At 46.7% G+C, this 19,529-nt stretch overlaps 1 protein-coding gene across 3 annotated transcripts in view; it reads left to right on the top strand.

The window, feature by feature from the left end:
- MTR (5-methyltetrahydrofolate-homocysteine methyltransferase) overlaps nt 1–19,529 on the top strand; it is a 108,646-nt gene that overhangs the window by 78,348 nt on the left and 10,769 nt on the right. For all 3 annotated transcript variants that reach the window (XM_047702138.1, XM_047702140.1, XM_047702139.1), the window contains exons 23-29: nt 1,330–1,397; nt 1,974–2,094; nt 9,043–9,124; nt 12,062–12,160; nt 13,242–13,317; nt 16,301–16,456; nt 17,709–17,905. In XM_047702138.1, the coding sequence (XP_047558094.1) occupies nt 1,330–1,397; nt 1,974–2,094; nt 9,043–9,124; nt 12,062–12,160; nt 13,242–13,317; nt 16,301–16,456; nt 17,709–17,905 (799 nt within the window). The remainder of the gene's footprint in view (nt 1–1,329; nt 1,398–1,973; nt 2,095–9,042; nt 9,125–12,061; nt 12,161–13,241; nt 13,318–16,300; nt 16,457–17,708; nt 17,906–19,529) is intronic.

Consider the following 19,529-nt stretch of genomic DNA (forward strand, 5'->3'; position numbering starts at 1 on the left):
TGTCCTCAAACCAAGCAAGCATGCATAAGATGTTCCTGAAAGATACATTGCTTAAAACAAGAAAATGAGAGCAAGTTGATTCTTACTATCATACTGATGATTTTTAATGGAATTTTAAAAAGTACATATACAGTGTTGAATACAGTGGGCTTTGAAAGGTATGCCTTTTTGTCTTGATTTAAAGGCAATACACTAATTGAATTTAAATAAAAAATGTAATACACTGTTTTGCTTAGTTTCATATGCAACAGTCTATACTTAGTCATAGCTTCACAAAAGATCCAATTACCAGAGTTTTTCAATGTGCTAAAAAAAGGAAGAAAGAAAAAGAAAGAAAGAAAATGGTGTCTTCTGACTCTTCTTATAACCTCTGGTGCCACAGCATTAACACCTGCAGCGTTTCCTCTACCAGGTCACTAGTCACATACTGAAGGTAGTTACCGTTGATCTAAAATTGTCTTGGTTTTTACTGAGGAGTCTGCATGTGCTGATTTATTTGTCAAAAAAAATTTTAAGTGATACGGGAGCAAACAAGTCAGTATAAGACGTATATAGCAAGAAGCAAAGCTCCTTCCTGCCCGGCATCTACTGTTACCAGATGATACCATGTCAAATTTAGATGTTATGCATTGATTTTTTTTTTTAATTAAAAATTATTTGGGGCACCTGGGTGGCTTAGTGGGTTAAGCCTCTGCCTTTGCTCAGGTCATCATGATCTTGGGGTCCTGGGATCAAGCCCCGCATCAGGCTCTCTGCTCAGCGGGGAGCCTGCTTCCCTTTCTCTCTGCCTGCCTCTCTGCCTACTTGTGATCTCTTTCTCTCTGTCAAATAAATAAAATCTTTAAAAAAAATTATTTTGCCTATTTTAATGACATTGTGAAAGTGTGTACTATGAAATGCATACTCATGATGAACTTAAATTTTAAAAATGACTGGCATGGTGGGGGCTCTCTCAGTCTTGACGACGGGGGGACAGTCTTAACTTACCAGTTAACAGGGCAGATAGTTTTATATGTTTTACCAGAGCTTAAAAAAAAAAATGTCATATACCAAAAATGACTGATTCGTATACTTTGAATGAGTGAATTTTATGCCGTGTGAATTCTGTATCAATAAAGCTGCTTTAAAAATCTTAGCATAGCACCTGGCATGTGGTAAGGACTTCATACGTGGTCATTGTGGTTGTGATGGTTGTCACTGCTTTGTGAGCATGTCCTGGGGATTCCAGTTGCCATCAGAGGAGTGTTTGGGAGCTGAGTAAACGTTCCTTTCTGCTTTGTCTCTGATGGGTTCTCATTAATTTCTTCACGTCTCTTTTCTGTCCCTCAGAGTTATTGATTTAGGAGTCATGACTCCCTGTGACAAGATCCTGAAAGCTGCTCTTGATCACAAAGCAGGTACTGCCCACCTGTGCTTCATGGATGTCCTCACCCCCGGGGTGTATATGTCAGCATATGAGGATGCCCCAGTCCATGTGGGACCACTGGAGCATCCGGACAGTCAGGGGCCAGCTCCTGGGTAGGGGGCTTTCACTGTCGTTTGTAGTGGGGGTTGAATTGGTGAATAGGTACCCGTGAAACTCCTCCTAGCTCTGAAGATGGGAAAAGGGAACAGGATTCTTATTACAGGGTCATATTAGATTTTTCTCTGGGTATTGTCATTTCTGTGTTTCTTCAGACACTGTGACACGTTCAAGTCTGGGAAATCATAAACAATATATTTTATTTGCATGACTTGCGCAAACCATGGCAAGCCCATTATTGCAACTTGAAACTACAAATCGTATTTGCTACCGAAAGCCAAACAAATAAATTGAAACTCCCCAGAAAAGAGGTCATACAATTAGAAATTGGGAATTCAAATGAGGTCTTCTGGTCTTTATTACAAAGGCTTTAAAGTGAATCTTGCATACTTTTCTGCATTTTTTTCTCATTCTCCTTCTCACTGTCCTTTTTTCTTTTTTGAAATAATAGATATAATTGGCCTATCAGGACTCATTACTCCTTCCCTGGATGAAATGATTTTTGTTGCCAAGGAAATGGAGAGATTGGCTATAAAGATTCCACTGTTGATTGGAGGAGCAACCACATCAAGGTAAGTCATGCTAATGAACTTTTTTGCTTTCCTTTAAATTCATTGAAATGCCAGTGTTTAAAAACAGTGATAAACCCTGTGTTTTGTTGTTGTTTTGATTTTTATATTATGCTTAGCACATTGGCTCCTTCTGTATAAGCCCATGAGCATTTAGTCTCCCCCCTGGACAAGAGCTAGTGTACTTTTGGAGCATGGTCTAGGAAACACCTTTGTGATCTCCCCGCCCCTTGCCTTTTTTTTTTTTTTTTTTTTAATTTCTTTGGCTTGTCATTGTCCTTTCCTTAATCCTCTCATCTCCCATTTGGTTCCTGAGATTTCTGATAAATACTCCTCTTAAAATCAAACCAAGTGGAGAAAAGTGTGTCTTTTGGCACAAAGACGTTGCTTGAACTCCAGCCCACGCTCTGTCTGGAGGCAGGTGTCTGATTGAGTAATTACAGGTTCCCTTTGAAAAAACTCCAGCTTTATAATAGTTGAGGCAGGAGGCCAAGCTAGCAAGAGTGAACCAGAAGATCACCTTGGGAAGTTGTTTTTGAAAGGGAGAACCTTTGGAGAAACTTTCCATTAAGCAGTTTAAAGAGAGAGTTTGAAGTTGGTCGCGTGACCGTTCATCAGTTTGTCACATTTTTCCTGGGGTCATGATATTTGGTGAGAAATATGTTAATTATGGGTGCCGTTGGGCTGCTTCTGACATGTTCCTTATGCTCCATGTCATTTACTTTGGTAGGGAATAATGCCCAGGTGGGACATTGAGCTTGGTGACCTGCTAGCGTGCAGCTTATTCTTTTTCTGATGCAAAAATGCAATGGAGTCCAGTCGAAGATATTCCAAAGTTCCTTTCACACTATAAGCCATTCATATTAATTGGGTTTTCCAGAGAAACAGAATCAGTGGGGTGGGTATATATACATTTACTTTATGTACATTGCATATGTTTACTCTATATTGTATTATTAATGTATACTGTATATTATATATACAGAGAGGTTTATTTTAAGGAGTTGGCCATATCATTTTGGGGTCTGGTAAGATTGAAATCCATAGGGAAAGTCCACAGGCTGGAGACCAGGCAGGAGCGGATGTTGCAGTCTTGGTTCCAAAGGCCATCTGGAGTCAGGATTCCTTCCTCATTGGGGCACCTCTTCTCTTATCTTAATCTTCAACTGATTAGATAAGGCCCAGCCATGGAGGAGTAGTCTGCTTTACCCAGAGTCTACTGATTCAAATGCTAATCACATCTAAGAAATAACCTTCACAGAAACATCTAGAATGATACAGACCTAGCACCCATGGTGTGGCCAAATTGACACATAAAATGAACCATCATCCCATTTATAATCTGAGTGGATCATTTTCACAACTAGTAACAGTGTTGTGGGTCATTTATTCACTAACTGTTTCTCATCCTTGAAGGACTCTACAATGTGTCCATTGTTGCTCACCTTACCAAACTGGGTTTGTTTTTCCACCCAGGATTTACCCACTAGAATATGGGGCAGATTCTTCTCCAGGGATCTGACTACCCATTGAGAACTGGGGTTTCAGTGAGCAGGATCTTGGGTGTTTGATAATTGATGATTTTAATGTGAATATTCATCAACCTAGCAAAGAGAGTGACCAGAGAATTTACAGACTCTTGTGAGGATGAAATGCATTTTAAGATCATGATTGTGAAACAGAACACCTGTGACACTGGTTTCCAAATAAACCGTTTTAGAAGGCAGGACACCACACTGAGGAGTTCAACATCAGGAAACCATGCATAGCTCTTATGCAAGTTGGAACATTACAAATGGTCCGTTCTGTCATATCTCTTACCAAGTAAGAGCCACCAGATTGAAGAGGATTTAAAAAAAAATTCAGAAGCAACATAATAGAGCTCCTCTAAGATATACCATACACAAAATTAGCCACAGATGCCTCCAGACAGTTAGAAACTGGTATATCAAGTTAGAATTAAGTGGGTCAGAAGTCACCCACTGTCTCTCCATGCTCCTGCAAAACTTCGGTCCTCTTGGTCTGGGAATGGCGACATGATCCTCCCTGAAGGTGGAAATCTGGGTCCCACGACCTTGCGAAGTTCCTTCAGCTCGCCAGTGCTCTGTTTCTGTATGAGCTCCGCCTTTTCTCGTGCTGTTCTCTTCATGCCTCTTGCAGTGTCTGGGAAAATAATTGGAAAATAAAAGCCAGTCACCAGATATGCACTCCCTTCTCCAACGTGATGCTAGAACAGCCCTCACAGGATAGATTCCTGTGCCATCTCTAAGAGCCTCAGCTCGAAACTCCCCCAAGCTGACTCCATTCTAAAGCAGTGACGGTGGCGAGGCCTTACTTCAGCTTACTCAAGCCCTCTTCTTTAAGGAAGCCCTTTTACTGAAACCTAAGTCAAAAAGAAAAGTACACAAGTCAGAAATCTGCAACTCGATTAATTTTTACAAAACCGAACCTCCGATGTAAGTACATCTAGATAAAGACATGACCGTTATGGCACTCGGGGCGCTGGGCTGGGTCCTCCACCGAGTCATCCGTGACAACAAGATGGCCGCTCTGCTGTCTCCCATCACCGCAGCTTGGTGTTGCCTGCGTTTCAGCTTCATAGACATGGAATCCTGCTGTGTGTGTTCTTTTGTGTCCAGCTTGTCTTGTGCACTGCCATGCCTGGGAGGCCCAAACTGGTTATTATCGTGGTGGTTTTTCCACTGTGGTATGTGTACTATCTGTTGTATAATACACTGTGGCTTATTATCTAGGCTGCTGTTGGCGGACACTGGCTTTTTCCCAGTTTGGGGCTGTTTGGCAGAATGCTGCTGTGCTTGTATTTCTGCCCTGAAGCAGACTTGCTGGGTCCTGTGCATACATCATCGACATTCAGCATTGCTGGGTGGTTTTCCAAAGTGATTGTATTAATTTACACTCCCGCCAGCAATTACAGGAGTTCCAGTTACTCCACACCTTTTTGAATTTTATCTTCGTATGGATGTAATAGTATCTTGGAATGGTTTTCATTTGTATTTCTCTGCTGACTAATGACACTGGCTACCTTTTCATGTGTAGGTTGACCGTTTGGATAGGCTTTCTAAGTCCTTTTTTCTTTTTTTTAATTGGTTATTCTGCCTTTTTTCTTGCTGATTTATATGCGTTCTTATTTATATTGGATGCAAGCTCTTTATTAGAAATATATGGCAAATAGATTCTTCCATTATGGCTTGCCTTCTGCTGTTTTAGTTTTATTTTTGGGTCATAGTTTTTAATTTTCAGGAAGTCTGATTTATCTGTCTTTTCCTTTACAATTAGTGCTTTTTGCATCTCTCTAAGAATGCCCTCTACTCCTGGGAGAGTCAGTTTTGCTGGAAGGCAAGGAACAGTTGGGGTGTCTCAGAAGCCCTCTGAGAGCTCTTGCTCTAACCTCCCACAGAACTGTGGAGAAAACAGCATGTTCCATTTTTTGCCTTTGTGAACTGTTATTTGAGCAGAGGACGGCTCAAGACTCCCAAGTTGTCATGAAGGAAGATGAGGGGCTGTAACATGTCCATGGCTTTTCCAGATCTCAGTGGCCTGTGGTGGCAGGATGGAATTAGAACTGTACTCCTGGGACACTTGCGATGAGCCTGACGGCTGACTGATGGATCCTAGGACGAGTTGAAAGGGCTCTGCAGCCGTGGGGTCGTGTGCGCATAGAAACATGCCTGGAGTTCTGTTTTTAACCTGTAGCTCTGAGAGGTTAGAGAACTGAATGTTCTTCTGTCTATATTGCATATTGTTTTGTATCACAAGCGAGAAGGGACTTGCGTGGAAATCTGGTCCTGTTATCTGTACAACTTCTCACAGGTGCAGGTCTGGCAGTTAGCACTCAATTTTTTTTTTTTTTTTTTATTTGACAGACAGATCACAAGTAGGCAGAGAGGCAGGCAGAGAGAGGAGGAGGAGGCAGGCTCCCCGCCAAACAGAGAGCCTGATGCGGGACTCAATCCCAAGACCCTGGGATCATGACCTGAGCCGAAGGCAGAGGCTTTAACCACTGAGCCACCCAGGCACCCAGCACTCAATTTTTAAATGGTTCAAAGCCAGTAACAGCACAGTGTCTTTTTCAGTTATTTTTTGTGAATAGTGGAGAATTCAAAAGGAAGTCACGTTGTTCGAAGAGAGAGGTCATTTCCCAAGTTTTTGTTTCTGTTTTTTAATGAATCGTTAGCAGGTAAGATGCTGAACAGCATAAATGGCGTTGTTTCCCTCGTTGCATTGGCTCCGGGGAACCTTGGAACTCAGGCCCAGGGGGAGGATTTCACAGACCTGACTTCTGCGTCTGACCCCACTGCTGACTGCCTCCCGTCTTTATTTTCCCAGACTCTCATTTTTCTCATCAAATTCTGAGGGATTTTTTTGGTCATGCTGCATTTATATAAACCATTTTAATTCTGGAAGGATAAGGCATGAAAAAAAAAATGCTTGGATTACTTGTTCTTTTTCAGAGTTTTTAAAAAGACCTTCTGAAGTTAACACTGTCCTGCCTGTTGGGCAACCGTGGCGGGGGGTGGGGGCGGTGACTCACTGAATCACCAGCACTGGTGAGGGACTCGGCAGACAAGGAGCTGAGATTCATCCTCGGGGCCTAGCCCTGTGCTGTTGGTCTGCCGGAGGGGAGGAGAGAGTCCAGTGTTTTCCATCGTTTCAGGCTTCAGAGAGAAGTCTGCTTCCCACTGGAGATGGTTGCGTAAATGGAAGCTTAGAAGAAAGTAGAATCAATGTCATTGTTTTATGAGGAAACCAGAAGTGCCCTTGATGGCTGAGCCAGCTCAGATTTGTGGCTGTTGCTCATTTAACTTTGTCATTGTGTGTGTGTGTGTGTGCGCGCGTGCACGCACTGGAAAGCAGCACTTTGCTTTTATTTGTTGTTGTTGTTGTTGTTGTTGTTTTTAAATAATGGACTTCATCCATTTCTTCTTGGTGCCCTTGTCTAGAAGATCATCAATGAGAGAATGGCCAGAATTGCACTGGGAATCTTTAGATGCTTAATAAATATTGATTGTGTTGACTTAAGATTTAAAAACTGCACTGGTTCCCTTTAAGAGAATCGTCAACCAAGTCACATCAGGCTTAATGTTCCCCGGAGAGACTTCAGGCAGAATGTACATTGAGGGATATTTGTGTGTTGGAAGAGCTGACCACCCGAGGAAGAGGACAAAAGCATGGTCTCACTTTTGTTCTGCTGAGAAGCCAGAAGCAGTTTCTTCTTTAAAACTATTCCCACTGTTTGAAAATCTTCCACCTTATAGAATACCGAAGATACTGTAAAATCTTTGTGCCCACAGTGGGCACCAAACAGCATATCCTCGGAAGACAGTGGACATGGTTGGCTGCTTCGGGGCCATGGTCTGACTCCCCCGCCCTGCTGCTCTTCACCCTACCCCCCAGGTCAGGAGAGTATCTGGCGCCAAGTACTTAGGCCTGTGCATCTCTTGTATCGCTCCGTTCCATGACTCTGGGCTGTAGGCCTCTGCTTCTGTCAGTGTGTGGCGGCACCTGTAGAGCGGGGACAGGGTCTTGTATGTCTTCTTGGGAATGAACTTTTAGTCATCCCTGAGGAGCCTGTTAAAAACACACTGACACATATATTGTGCCTTAAGTGTTCCCTTGGTTTTAAAAAATTACCTCAGTAATCTATGCTTGTTATTAGAACATGTCAATCACTTCAGAGGAATGGAAAGTAAAATTTAGTCTCTCCCTTCCCACCTTCAGTTCTGCCTCCACCATCCGTCTAACCAGTGTTGACATCTGATGTGGATCTCTCGTTTTTTTTTCTGAATATACAGAAACTTACATACCAGGTTGGCAGGGTAGGGCAGGTGAAGAGTGGTAGTACTTGTTTATTTAAAAAGCAGAATTATAAAACAGACTGTTCTGTTAGTTTGGTTTCTCCCCCCTACTTAGTAGCATATTCTGGACATCTTCCCAAAGGAAAGTGGGTGTTAGTGGAGGGGGAAGACTAGGAAAGCATCTGACCCTGGGAAGAGTGCTGCGGCCTTCAGGGAGAGGATGGGCTGGGTAAAGACTGGGAAGGACGGGCTGTCCTGGGGAAGCCCCAGTGGCTACCCTTTAAATGCACTCATGGCAAAGTGCACATTCATGTCCCACCTTCAAGGCCCTGGTGTAACCACTGTCGGGGAGGGTGTGCAAGTGGATCTTCACCTCTTACACTAGGGTGCCGTGTTCTATAAGGAAGGAGCAGCTAGGGAGCCTGTGCTAGGAGATCCAGTAATCAGAGGGCAGCTGGCGGCGCACTTTGGTGAATTAAGTCACCTTAAGGGTTATAGAGTGTTTCTTCCTCGCTGCCCACGTTTCCCAGTCTGGCAGAAGGGGTTCAGGGCTGAACGTTGTTGCCGCTTTGGCCTCTCTGTGTTACTTCGTGTCAGATTTATTTAGGGTCTGAGGTTCCTTCCTGCAGTCCAGGGTGGGCTTGGGGTGTCCCTCGGGAATGGGGAGCAGCCGCTAGTGCATGCATCCCCTGCCTGGTCTGGTTCTCCCGGGGCCCTGGCGGCTGTCCCAGCCCATTTGGAGGGGGAAATGCAGCCTGAGCTTTATGGCAGCAAAGTACAGTTGCCTGGGCTGGTTAGCTCCTTGGTTCGGACAGGCTGCTAATGAGTGCGAGGTTACGGTCACAGCCCTGTTCACAGAGAGCTGAAGACAGTCTTCCATATTTTGTGATAGACTGTTTTTGTATCACGAGCTGACAAATCAGTGTCTTCTCCCCCCCACCCCACCCCGGTCTCCCCATCTTGGCGGGGTGGGGAAGGAATTCCTCTTGTCTTACAAGGGAAATGGGAAGTTCAATATTTGAAGTACCTTACAGCCTTTCCTGGGAAAGCGTTATCTCTAATGGTTCCAAACAAGTGTCGTGGAGGAACTGTCAGCCCTAATGGATGTGTTTTTCTTCCCAACCCCTCTTTCTAGAACCCACACGGCAGTTAAAATAGCTCCAAGATACAGTGCGCCTGTAATCCACGTCCTGGACGCGTCCAAGAGCGTAGTGGTGGTAAGTGTGGGGCCTTGCATCCACTTCAGATATTTCATAAGGAGAGGAGAAGATGCAGAGTTCAGGGTATTTCCCAAGATCATCATCTTCTTCTTTTTTTTTTTAAAGATTTTATTTATTTATTTGACAGACAGAGATCACAAGTAGGCAGAGAGAGAGAGAGAGAGAGAGGAGGAAGCAGGCTCCTTGCTGAGCAGAGAGCCGGATGTGGGGCTCGATCCCAGGACCCTGGGATCATGTCCTGAGCAGAAGGCAGAGGCTTAACCCACTGAGCCACCCAGGTGCCCCCCAAGATCTTCTTTTATTTTTGTGCAATTCTAAAAAAAAAATTTAGAAGAAAGCCTGTGGCTTGTCATAGTGTCATTGTGGGAGTCTGTATTGCCGGAAGGAGGCAGCCAGGCGAGGAGTCCTGAGCTGGCCACAGAACGCTGGTCTGAGTAATGTGGAACCAAGACGCTTGTGGCCTTGACACCCGCCTGGAGGGAGAGAGGTTTCAGCCATTTACATGCACTTACAAACATGAATATATACCACCTTAACTTCAAGCCAGAGCTAAAAGCAATGTGGATTTAAAAACAAACAAACAAACAAAAAAAACCAAAAAAACTATGTCCGCCTATAAAGACTGCTAATGCAGCAAGGGCTGAACCAGAAGCCAGATGAGGTGTGGGCACTGGTACTCCCTCTGGTCAGGCCAGCTGAATGGCCAGCAGTGGTTACCTCTTCTCAAATACAGAGAGATGGCCACCTTCTGAAATTACTCAGACTCAGTCTTTTGATCCAGCTGCAGTGGGCATGGCCCGGGCCCGTGGTCTGGAATTGAACACTTGGAGGATTGTGAAATATGGCAACTATGTAGAGCTTTAAGACTTCAGGATGCCCCTGCTTTCTTTCTTTCTAAATAAAAGCCAAGGTGCCAATACTTAGTTATTTCTAAATTATAAACTATATTTTCAACTTCTTCCCTCTCATTGTGCTGTTACTGTTACGAAAAATAAAGAATAAAAGCATAAAACATGTCTGAATGGTTAGCCTGGAAACCCACAACAAGCTCTGATTTTGTGGAGGAAAGATCCCAAAGATCAGCCTATATAATGGGCATGACCTTGTTTCCATCAAGCAAGTCACACTGGGCAGGGAGGGTCTTGTCCCGCTGGCTCTGGGAGCTGGGGCCCCCTGGGGTATGGACGGTGCCTGTAGACCGGTGTGCTCCGTCTACCCAGTGGGAGCCATGTCAGAGTCCTGTTAAAAGTTCTTCAGGTGTTTAGAAAATCAGGGTTTTGCTTTCTCAGAGTCTGAAATCTAGTGGAATGCAGTATTTTAAATAATATTTAAAAACATCAGTTCCGTGTACTTTGGAGAGCTCAAGAGTAGGCATCCCCTTCCTGTGTTCATTTAGCTCTGCTGGCTTTCCTAAGTGAAGACTCCATTTAGCGAAGGTGGATGGAAGCCCGGGAAGTACTTTGTGGGGTGAATACCATGCAGGAGCCTTTTGTTAGGCTTGTTGCAACGCTCCTCTCTGATTAGGTTCCTTGAAGTGTTTTGGCTTTACGCTAACTCTTCGGGGATTGGATTGCTATGAGAGATACTTGGAAAATTCATGTAGAATTGTAGACATTTCAAGCCAGTGGACTCCTCAGCCATCGTCCAGTCTAATTTGGTCAGTTTCACATAATGATACTGATCTTCCAGGCCCTTGTGTTGGAGAATCCAGCTGGAGGCTGAGAGATGATGGGGCTGTGCAGGATTTTGAGCTGATGATCGCCAGCAGCTTTTTCTTCTTTCTTGACAATGGTATTTTGAGCTTTGCTGGGGGCTGTTCTCTCATCACCTTGATAATCCCAGTCATAGACAGGATTTAGCTCATCCTAGTTTTATAATTGACTGAGTTGCCTCCCATTTCTCAGATGATGGGTTTCCTTTCTTTTCCTAGCAGAAGCTCATGGTTGACCATGGACATGAGTCTCATTCCTTTAGCAGACCTTTAGTGAGGAGACACCTCATCTGTGCCAGGCACAGAGCTAGAAACCGGGGACACGAAGGCAGTTAAGGTGCAGTTCTGCTCTCCAAGGGCTTGTCCACTTGCCTCCAAGTGGATACGCAGACAGACACTAACAGCCTGTGGGAAGTGCAGTGAGGGAGAGATGCACCAAGTACCTTTGAAACACAGAAGAGCGGTACCTAACCAGGGTGTTGTGTGGGTCCCTGGGAGACCCTCAGTTTCAGTGATGTGCTTGAAGGACTCCCTGAACTCAGAAACACCGTTCTACTCACAGTCACACTGTATTGCTGCCAAGGGATACAGATTAAAATCAGCAGAGGCAAAAGATACAAAGGGTAGCATCCAGGAAAGGCCAGGCACCAGCTTCTGGGTGTTCCCCCCGCCCTTGTGAAATCCCATGGACAGTGCTTAATCCTTCCACAAGTGACGTGGGATTCCACAGGCAGCACATTGCTGACTAGGGAAGCTCAGCCAAGCCCTGGTGTCCGCAGCTTCTCCTGGGAGTCAGTCCCATAGGAATGGAATGCTAAGCACCTGACTGTTCTTAGTTACTCCAGAGTCAGACAGATACAACATGAGCCAAGTCTCCCCCAAAATCACGTGGTTAGCAGAAACTACCCTGGGTGGTCCAGGGCTCCAGGTGGATGAACAGTCTTAGGCAGGATATAGCCAGGGCTTCGAGCTGATCTCTCAGGAGCCACCAAGAGCCACCTGTTTCTCTGGAATGTGTGACAGTTGGACATCCTCGGTCCACTGAGCTAGTCCTCAACTGCGCGCCCCCTGGCAGGAATTAGCAAAGCTGGCGAAGGGAGAGGGAACAATGAGAATGAGGGAAGGCTTCCTGGAGGAGGCATCATCAGAACTGACCAGTGTTGCTCCTGTTTTGTCTCCTCTTGCTCCTCTGTGTTTCTTGAACGTCAATCTGCTGTGTTCAGTGCTCTCAACTATTAGATGAGAATCTAAAGGATGAATATTTTGAGGAGATCATGGAGGAATATGAAGATATTAGACAGGACCATTACGAGTCTCTCAAGGTGAGTGACAAAAACACTGCTAGTTTGGGCATTAAAATGATCCTGCATTTTTTAATGTGACTTTATTGTTTTAAGGAGGGCAAAGATTTAGGATCATTTTAGAGATGCCCTGTTTCCTAGTTTAAATTGGAATTCTCTGGTGTCTAAGGTCCCAGTAATTTGGGGATTATACTAAAAGTAATTTCATTCATTCCACCAAACATTTATTGGGTACACAGTAGCTATTAGGTGCTGGGCCAGATAGCAGAGTTATGAGAATGAATAAAACATACCCAGCAGGAAAACAGGAACTGAAACATATAGAAACGACCCTCCTGGATCCCTGTTCTTGAAATAGCAGAAGAAAATGAAGACATCAGATAGGACCGTTGTCACCTCTCTCCCTCCTGCCTAGAGCAGACTGTGCAGAGCAGTGTTACGAGAACTGTCCCTCTCTAGATAAGCTTCAGGGGATCATTGGAAAGCAGACATAATCACTTGTTAGAAGTCGCTGGGATATTTCTTCCCAGTTTATCTGCCTGTTGGACCTTGTCTGTGGTGGGGCACCCTTTGGGGGTGGCTAGGCGGGTGGAAGGAGACAACAAACCATGTGAAAATAGGTGTTTCTGAGGTGTTGACTAGCCCAAGATACTGTGCTTTGGCTTTCTGTCTCTCCTTAGGTCTGCCTGCGGTTGACCTTTTCTTGGCTCTGCCTTCTGGTCCAAGGGCTGGCCGATGGCAGGCCGGTTAGCCCTGGCCTCGGGTGTTCTAGCCCTGGCCTCGGGTGTTCTAAAAGGACAGGCAGGACGCCACTCTGTTGCTGTATGGTTACTGCATGGTTAAGGGATCTACATATCAATATTTAACGGATATTTACTGACTCTTTACTCTCTGTTGTTCTGGTGCTAATGGGAAGCCATATTGGGTGTAAAAGGAAGAGCTTTTTAGGATACGAATTTTCAGTAATAAAAGAATTTGTGGGTTTTTGTTTGCTTTTTTTTTCTTTTACAGAAGTCCCATACTAACTTTTGGGACGCACTTTAGTAGTATCAGTTGAAAAGCTAAGAGTCTCTGACTAAAATAACTTTTCTCTTTTTCATAGGAAAGAAGATACTTAACCTTAAGTCAAGCTAGAAAAAACGGTTTCCATATTGACTGGCTGTCAGAGCCCCCTCCAGGTCTGTCTGGCTGTCAGTTAGAGAAAGGCTGTGTGATAATGAGAGCTGGAGGGGTGTTTGTATTTACTTGGCTACAGAATCCAGTGGGCAGCCAGAGACTCTTAATTGTGTCTAATAATAGTGACAAAGGGCAATGATGATTGAAAAGATAAGTAAATAGGTACCATTTATGGCGGAACAAACTGTGTCCTGAGACTGGGCAGCTCTGAGTGCTTGACACAACTTTGTGGTGAACGTGCTGTTGTCCCCACTCACTTGTGAATACCCTGAGTTTCGGGTCAAGAGCTCGAAAGGTTTCTGGGGTTCTCTCTCGGGTCTGTCTTCTGACCCACACTCTTTCTTCTGTGTGGGGCTCAACGGGCCCCTCCACAGCTTGATGTAAGTTCTAGAGACCTGCCTGGGTGGTGCTGTCGCTAAGTGGCCTGGGTCACAGGGCAGGCCCAAGTGTAGACATGGAGTGTCTGGGATTGGAGATGCCCTCACCCTGAGGAGACTTTTAGAACATCCCAGCAAAGCAAGAGCTCCTATCTCTTGTTCACCCTCTCCTGTTCTCATTCTGAATGCTTCCTTCTATGTCTTTTGTGGGGTTTTTTTCCCCTTTCTTATTTCCAGCCACGTCTCTTGCCTTATGGAGGTGTTCATGAGGGAATAAAAGATGGAAGATGTTTTGACACGCTCAGAGAGGTATGAGGTACAAATGCAGAACTGAGACCAGGTAAATAGGGGTTGTATTACTCGAATCCGTATTTCCAAGGTAATACCTCAAACCTGGTCTCTTTGTTTACAACATCTGTGTTGCGCATATGCTTGGCAGAGTGGAGATCATTAAATTGGAAATGTACGTGAGACTGGTTCTGATTTCAGTCCTGCTGAGCTTAGTGTGGTTGAGTAGGAGGAATGCTGCATCGGGAGTCAGGAGGTCTGGGTTCCACTCCCAGTTTGACTCCTGGCTCCGAATCACTGAATGATCTTGAGCTTCTCATGTCTGTGGTTCACAGTTTCTAACATATAGAAAGGAGTTACCCCGTGGAAGCTTGTGAGGATAAAAGAAGTTCAACTTTTGAAAAATGTAAATCACTGTATAGTCCAGCTGTTATTTTCCCTTTACCTTTCGCTTTGAAGTTAGAAAAACATCACAAGGGAAAGTCCCACTTTGACCCAAACATCCAGCACGATTCAGTGGAGACAGTACTGTGAAGGCAGTGGTGGTGATACTTTTTGAATGTCCGTCTGTCCCAGGGTGGGGCTGCTGTGGAGACCTGTACCTATGGCTTCAGAAGGGCCGAGGCCCTGAGGTACAGCCCGCAGAGATGTTTCTGAGGACAACCCAGTCTTCTAGTAGTTGCAGGAAGTCACTAAAGGGAGAAAGAAGGGCTCTTCTCCCAAGGTCCTTGGTGGTAAAATTCCAGAAGAGCGTCCTGCAATGACTACAAGGCAAGAGGGAGATTCTTCCAGAGGAAACCTGTAACCTTCTTAATGGTCCGACACATCAACACAGTAGAATATTATGAAGAAGAGATTATTCTGAATAGGAAAAAGATGACCAGCAACAGATGAGAAAGAGCTCCCGTGAGCATGTATGGGAAGATAGAGGTTTCCAGGCAGAAGTAAGAAGCAGCTCTACTTTCCCTGTACTTTTCTCCCTCTCACGTCTACCTCTGACTATGTGGTGACACAAAAATACCCTTGAGGCTCTGGTGTTAGCCCAGAGCACCTGAGATGAGTAGGAGACTGGGAGTTCTCTGATCCCTGTTTACAGAGCAGGGAACTGAGGACACAGGGGCCAGAAAGCTGGTGGTGTGGTGGTGACATCTGACTGTGGCCCGACCCCCTGCAGGGTTGGGGGGTGGGGTGCAGGAATGCTGCCCCTGGTGTCCCAGGGAACCCCAGGACACCATCTGTCTCCGAATTCTTTGTCATTAATTCACTTACGGTCTATTTTAGACTTGCAGGGAGCCGTAAAGAACGATATGTTGAAGATTCATGTATACCCACTAGCCACCTAAGAAATAACCTGGTGTAGGGGCGCCTGGGTGACTCAGTCGGTTAAGTGTCTGCCTTCCGCTCAGGTCATGATCCCAGGGTTCTGGGATCAAGTCCCACATAGGGATTTCTGCTCAGCAGGGAGTCTGTTTCTCCCTCTGCTGGCCACTCCCCCTGCTTGTGCTTTTTCTCTCTCTGACAAATAAAACCTTTAAGAAAAAAAAAATAGGGGCACCTTGGTGGCTCAGTGGGTTGAGCCTCTGCCTTTGGCTTGGGTCGTGATCTCAGGGTCCTGGAATCGAGCCCCACATCGTGCTCTCTGCTTGGCAGGGAGCCTGCTTCCCTTCCTCTCTCTGCCTGCTTGTGATCTCTCTCTCTCTCTGTCAAATAAAGTCTTAAAACAAAACAAAACAAAACAAAAACCTGGTGCCCATTTAAAAGAAGAAAAAAAACAAAAACAAAGCAGCACATACATAGTGGGAGTCGCCCTTGTGTTCCTCCCTCCCCTGCAGGATCCTGAATTTGATGCCTTGTTTCCCTGCATTTCCTTATATTTTGCCTGCATGCGTATGTAGCAGTGGGCAGTAGAGAGGATTCATTCACATTTCTAACATTTTTCTAAGTGGGTTACTGCGTGTGTCTTTCTACAGTGGCATTCATTGTAGTATTGTCTTCATTTGTGAGAGCGAAGAGAAACCCAGGTTTCTTCTCTTGGACTGGGGCTGAGGGAAGAATTTCCAAGGGCAGTGTAGGCAGCTCCCTGGGAAGAGTGGTCTGATTTAAGATTCACTGTGGAGTTACTCCTTCTCCGTGATCTCTGAAAGTTCCACTGTTTGTAAAACAAGTCCTATAGGTGGCAGGCAACAGGAGGGAGGGGCATGGGGAAGTCCCAGAACAGGGAAGAGCCAGCTGGGGAGGCGTGTGTGCAGGCGGTGGCCATGTGTGCTGGGCGCTCAGCAGGTTCTGGCATTGTCCTTGAAATCAGGACTTCTCTTTACAGTGAAGCCCACGTTTCTTGGGACTCGGGTCTTCGAAGACTATGACCTGCGGAAGCTGGTGGCCTACATTGACTGGAAACCCTTCTTTGATGTCTGGCAGCTCCGGGGCAAGTACCCGAATCGAAGCTTCCCCAAGATATTTAAGGACAAAACTGTAGGTTAGTTCAGGAAGCCTTTCCTTTCTGCTCTGCTGTTCAGATGTTGTGTTGGGACTTTGAGGATGAGAAGGGGAGGCAAGCAGAGGGTTTGGATTCTGTCGGATATAGTTTATGGTTATAACCTAACGTATAACATAGGCTGTCGTTTACCTGTTCAGCTCTTCCATGGTTTTAAACTGCTAGTTTGGTCCATGCTTATGGGATAATTGGGCATTTTGTTGATCTGTTCTTTGATAAATGCTTATTGATACCAGTTTCGAAGCAGGCTCTGTGTCGGGCCCTGGTGATTAATAGAAGGTAATGGGAGTATCCTTGCTCTCCAGTGCGTGGCTCAGAGCTGGTATGGCCACCAGCAATGGGCAGTTGCTGCATGGCCCGCCACGCTCCTGCCATGGACTCGGCTGAGTCCAGGGCATTTGTGGACACAAGGCAACGAGGCCTCAGACTGGGAGGTCAGGGGAGGCTTCCTGGGGGAAGTGGTACGTGAAGTGCTTTTTGAAAATGAAGTGGGAGGGACTGTGACTAGGGATGTGAGATATCCCTGGAGAAAAGGGTGTCTTGGGCAGAGGAGACAGAGGATGGGAAAGCACAGTCACGTGTGTCCATTGGGGGAAATGCCAGGAGTCCATTGTGCCTGGAGCACTGGTGGAGGTAGGGCGTGAGAGACTAGAGACATGGGTGAGCTGCTAAACCACTGGCCCCATTTCTCCGGCCCAGCCCCACCCCCAGAATCTACCCGCAGAGGCATGGGGTCACCATACCAAGCTGCTCAGAGGATTAGGAGAGAGCCAGAAGAGAGCAAGGTGGAGGGGTGTCCTGCTAGGAGGGTGGGGTTAGGGCCAAGAGGGGCCTGGCACGGGACAGCCACCCACGTGCAGCCCTGGAAGCACTGCTGAGGGGCTGGGCCCACATTTCCCTCCTCCACCTGTTCCACGGCCCCAGAGTCCACTTGGAGGTTCCTGGAGTGATGGGTGCACAAGGAAGGTCGGTGATGGAAGGATCTGGCTGGCTTCACTTGCTGGGGGCTTCCAGGTTGGGCTCTCTGCCCTTTGTTGAACTGAGGCAATTGGGGGCGCTGCAGTCAGCCTGAACGGCCAACCCCAGCCACAGACAAGCAGCAGTGAAATATTTGGGGGGAAAAGGGAGAGTGGGAGAAGATGGCTGAGGAGGAGGAATGGCTTTAAAAAGAAGTGATTTTTTACTGGCTCTCGTTGGCATTTTTAAGTGAATTCTCACCATGTTCTCCTAATAGGCGAAGAGGCCAAAAAAGTCTATGACGATGCCCAGAACATGCTGGAAGTGCTGATCGATCAGAAGAAGCTCCGAGCCAGGGGCGTGGTGGGGTTCTGGCCGGCGCAGAGTGTGGAAGACGACATCCACCTTTATGCGGAGGACGCCACGCCGCAGGCTGCAGAGCCCATAGCCACCTTCCACGGGCTAAGGCAGCAGGTATGGGGAGCCATGCGCTGCTGAAAAAACTATCAGTAGCAATTACATAAGCCTGCACTGTGTCTGCATGATAGGTCTGTACTGCCTCACCCCGGAGGACCACTCACAGGCATTTGTGAGGACGGTGGTGAGAAGGAGCCGGTGTGGGTTGAGAGGCTGACCCCTTGCACCAGGAAGAGGGGGTGTTCAAGGTGGTGTTGGACAGGCCAATGGGACACGCTGTTGCTGCCTTGGTGCTCACACACAGATGGACATTGCCTTAACCAAAAACATCGGTTTGCATGCATGCTTATTATTAAAATAGGCCAGTGGCTCCCTGTCTCAAGGGGAAGACAGGCGGGGACACAAGTTTGCTGAATGTCTATGAGGGGCCAGGTGCTTAGCTGAGTGCTGGCCAGACCGTCCTTCATTTCCATGCCACCTTGCCATAGACAGTTTGCATCTCCATTCCACGGGGTGGGGGAGGAAGGCGCACGGAGATGGTGCTACGTCCATGGCCTCAGAGAGGGGAGCACGGCTCATCGCACCTGGCAGCTGTTCCTTCATCGCGCTGGCCTCCCTCAGTGCGAACCGGCATTTCTGAACGCAGCTGGCTCTGCTGTGTCCCCTCCCAGGAGAGTGCAGATACCGTGCACGTGTCCCTGTGGCCGTGAGGAGAAATAGTTGTCCTCCAGAATTGGAGCCGGAACTCACCAAAGCCATTAAAAAGGGTTGCAATAAATCATCCTGCAGAGTTCCACTGCCGTTTTCGGTCATTTAGAAGTGATAATATTGCTTTTAATCGTAAGCACCACGTAATTCATAGTGACGGGTGGTTTCACTATAACAGCATCTGACGGCATTCTGTAGTTTGGGACGTTGCTCCCATAATAAGGTCGGGGAGGGCAGCTCCATCACTCCTGCCTACCCCCAGGCTCCAGCACCACAGAACACAGGCTGCCGGCTCTAGTGTTCTGTTCCCGCCCCTCCTCACTAGTCAGCTGGTGACTTTGCTCCTGCAGGTGTAACTCAGGTCACAAACCTCTGCCCTGGCCAGGTTTTTACGTCCAGCTCCAGTCGTGACCAGGCAGGCTGTGGCAGGCCGTGCGAGGGCTGTTAATGGAATGACTTCTCCATGTGCATATGTTACACATTCAGATAACTCACTGAGCTTTCTCCCAGTGTTCCGGAAGATTCTGGCTGCAGCCACTTACTGCCTTGAGAGGCTTCTGTATTGGTGACTGTAGTGACTGTCTCTTCAGTGCTGTGGTGCTCTGTGACCTGTCTCTCCTTTTGGTGCCGGGAAGCTCTGTCTCCCTCTGGCTTCTGTTAGCGAAGAATGGTTGATGGACAGTGTAGCTGGAAAGCCGCTCCTCCCTGCATAGCGGTCTTTGTGCTCCTGACATTTCTGGGGGCCATGATCAAACACCTTCTGGCCACGTAACCATTTCTGCCAGTGTTGGTTCGGCTGTGCTTGTTTCCAGAGCCGGCAAGCAAATGATAGCTCTGAAGCCTCTGGTGTGCCGCTCATTGATTAATTGATCAGTCTTATGTGCCATACAGTAGTCAAGAGTGTGGGTTGTGGTATCAGACCCCTGACCTACCACCGGCAAGCTCTGTCTCTGGTTTCCTGTCTGAAATGGGC

This window comes from Lutra lutra, chromosome 14 (genome assembly GCF_902655055.1).
Source record: "Lutra lutra chromosome 14, mLutLut1.2, whole genome shotgun sequence".
Lineage (NCBI taxonomy): Eukaryota > Metazoa > Chordata > Mammalia > Carnivora > Mustelidae > Lutra > Lutra lutra.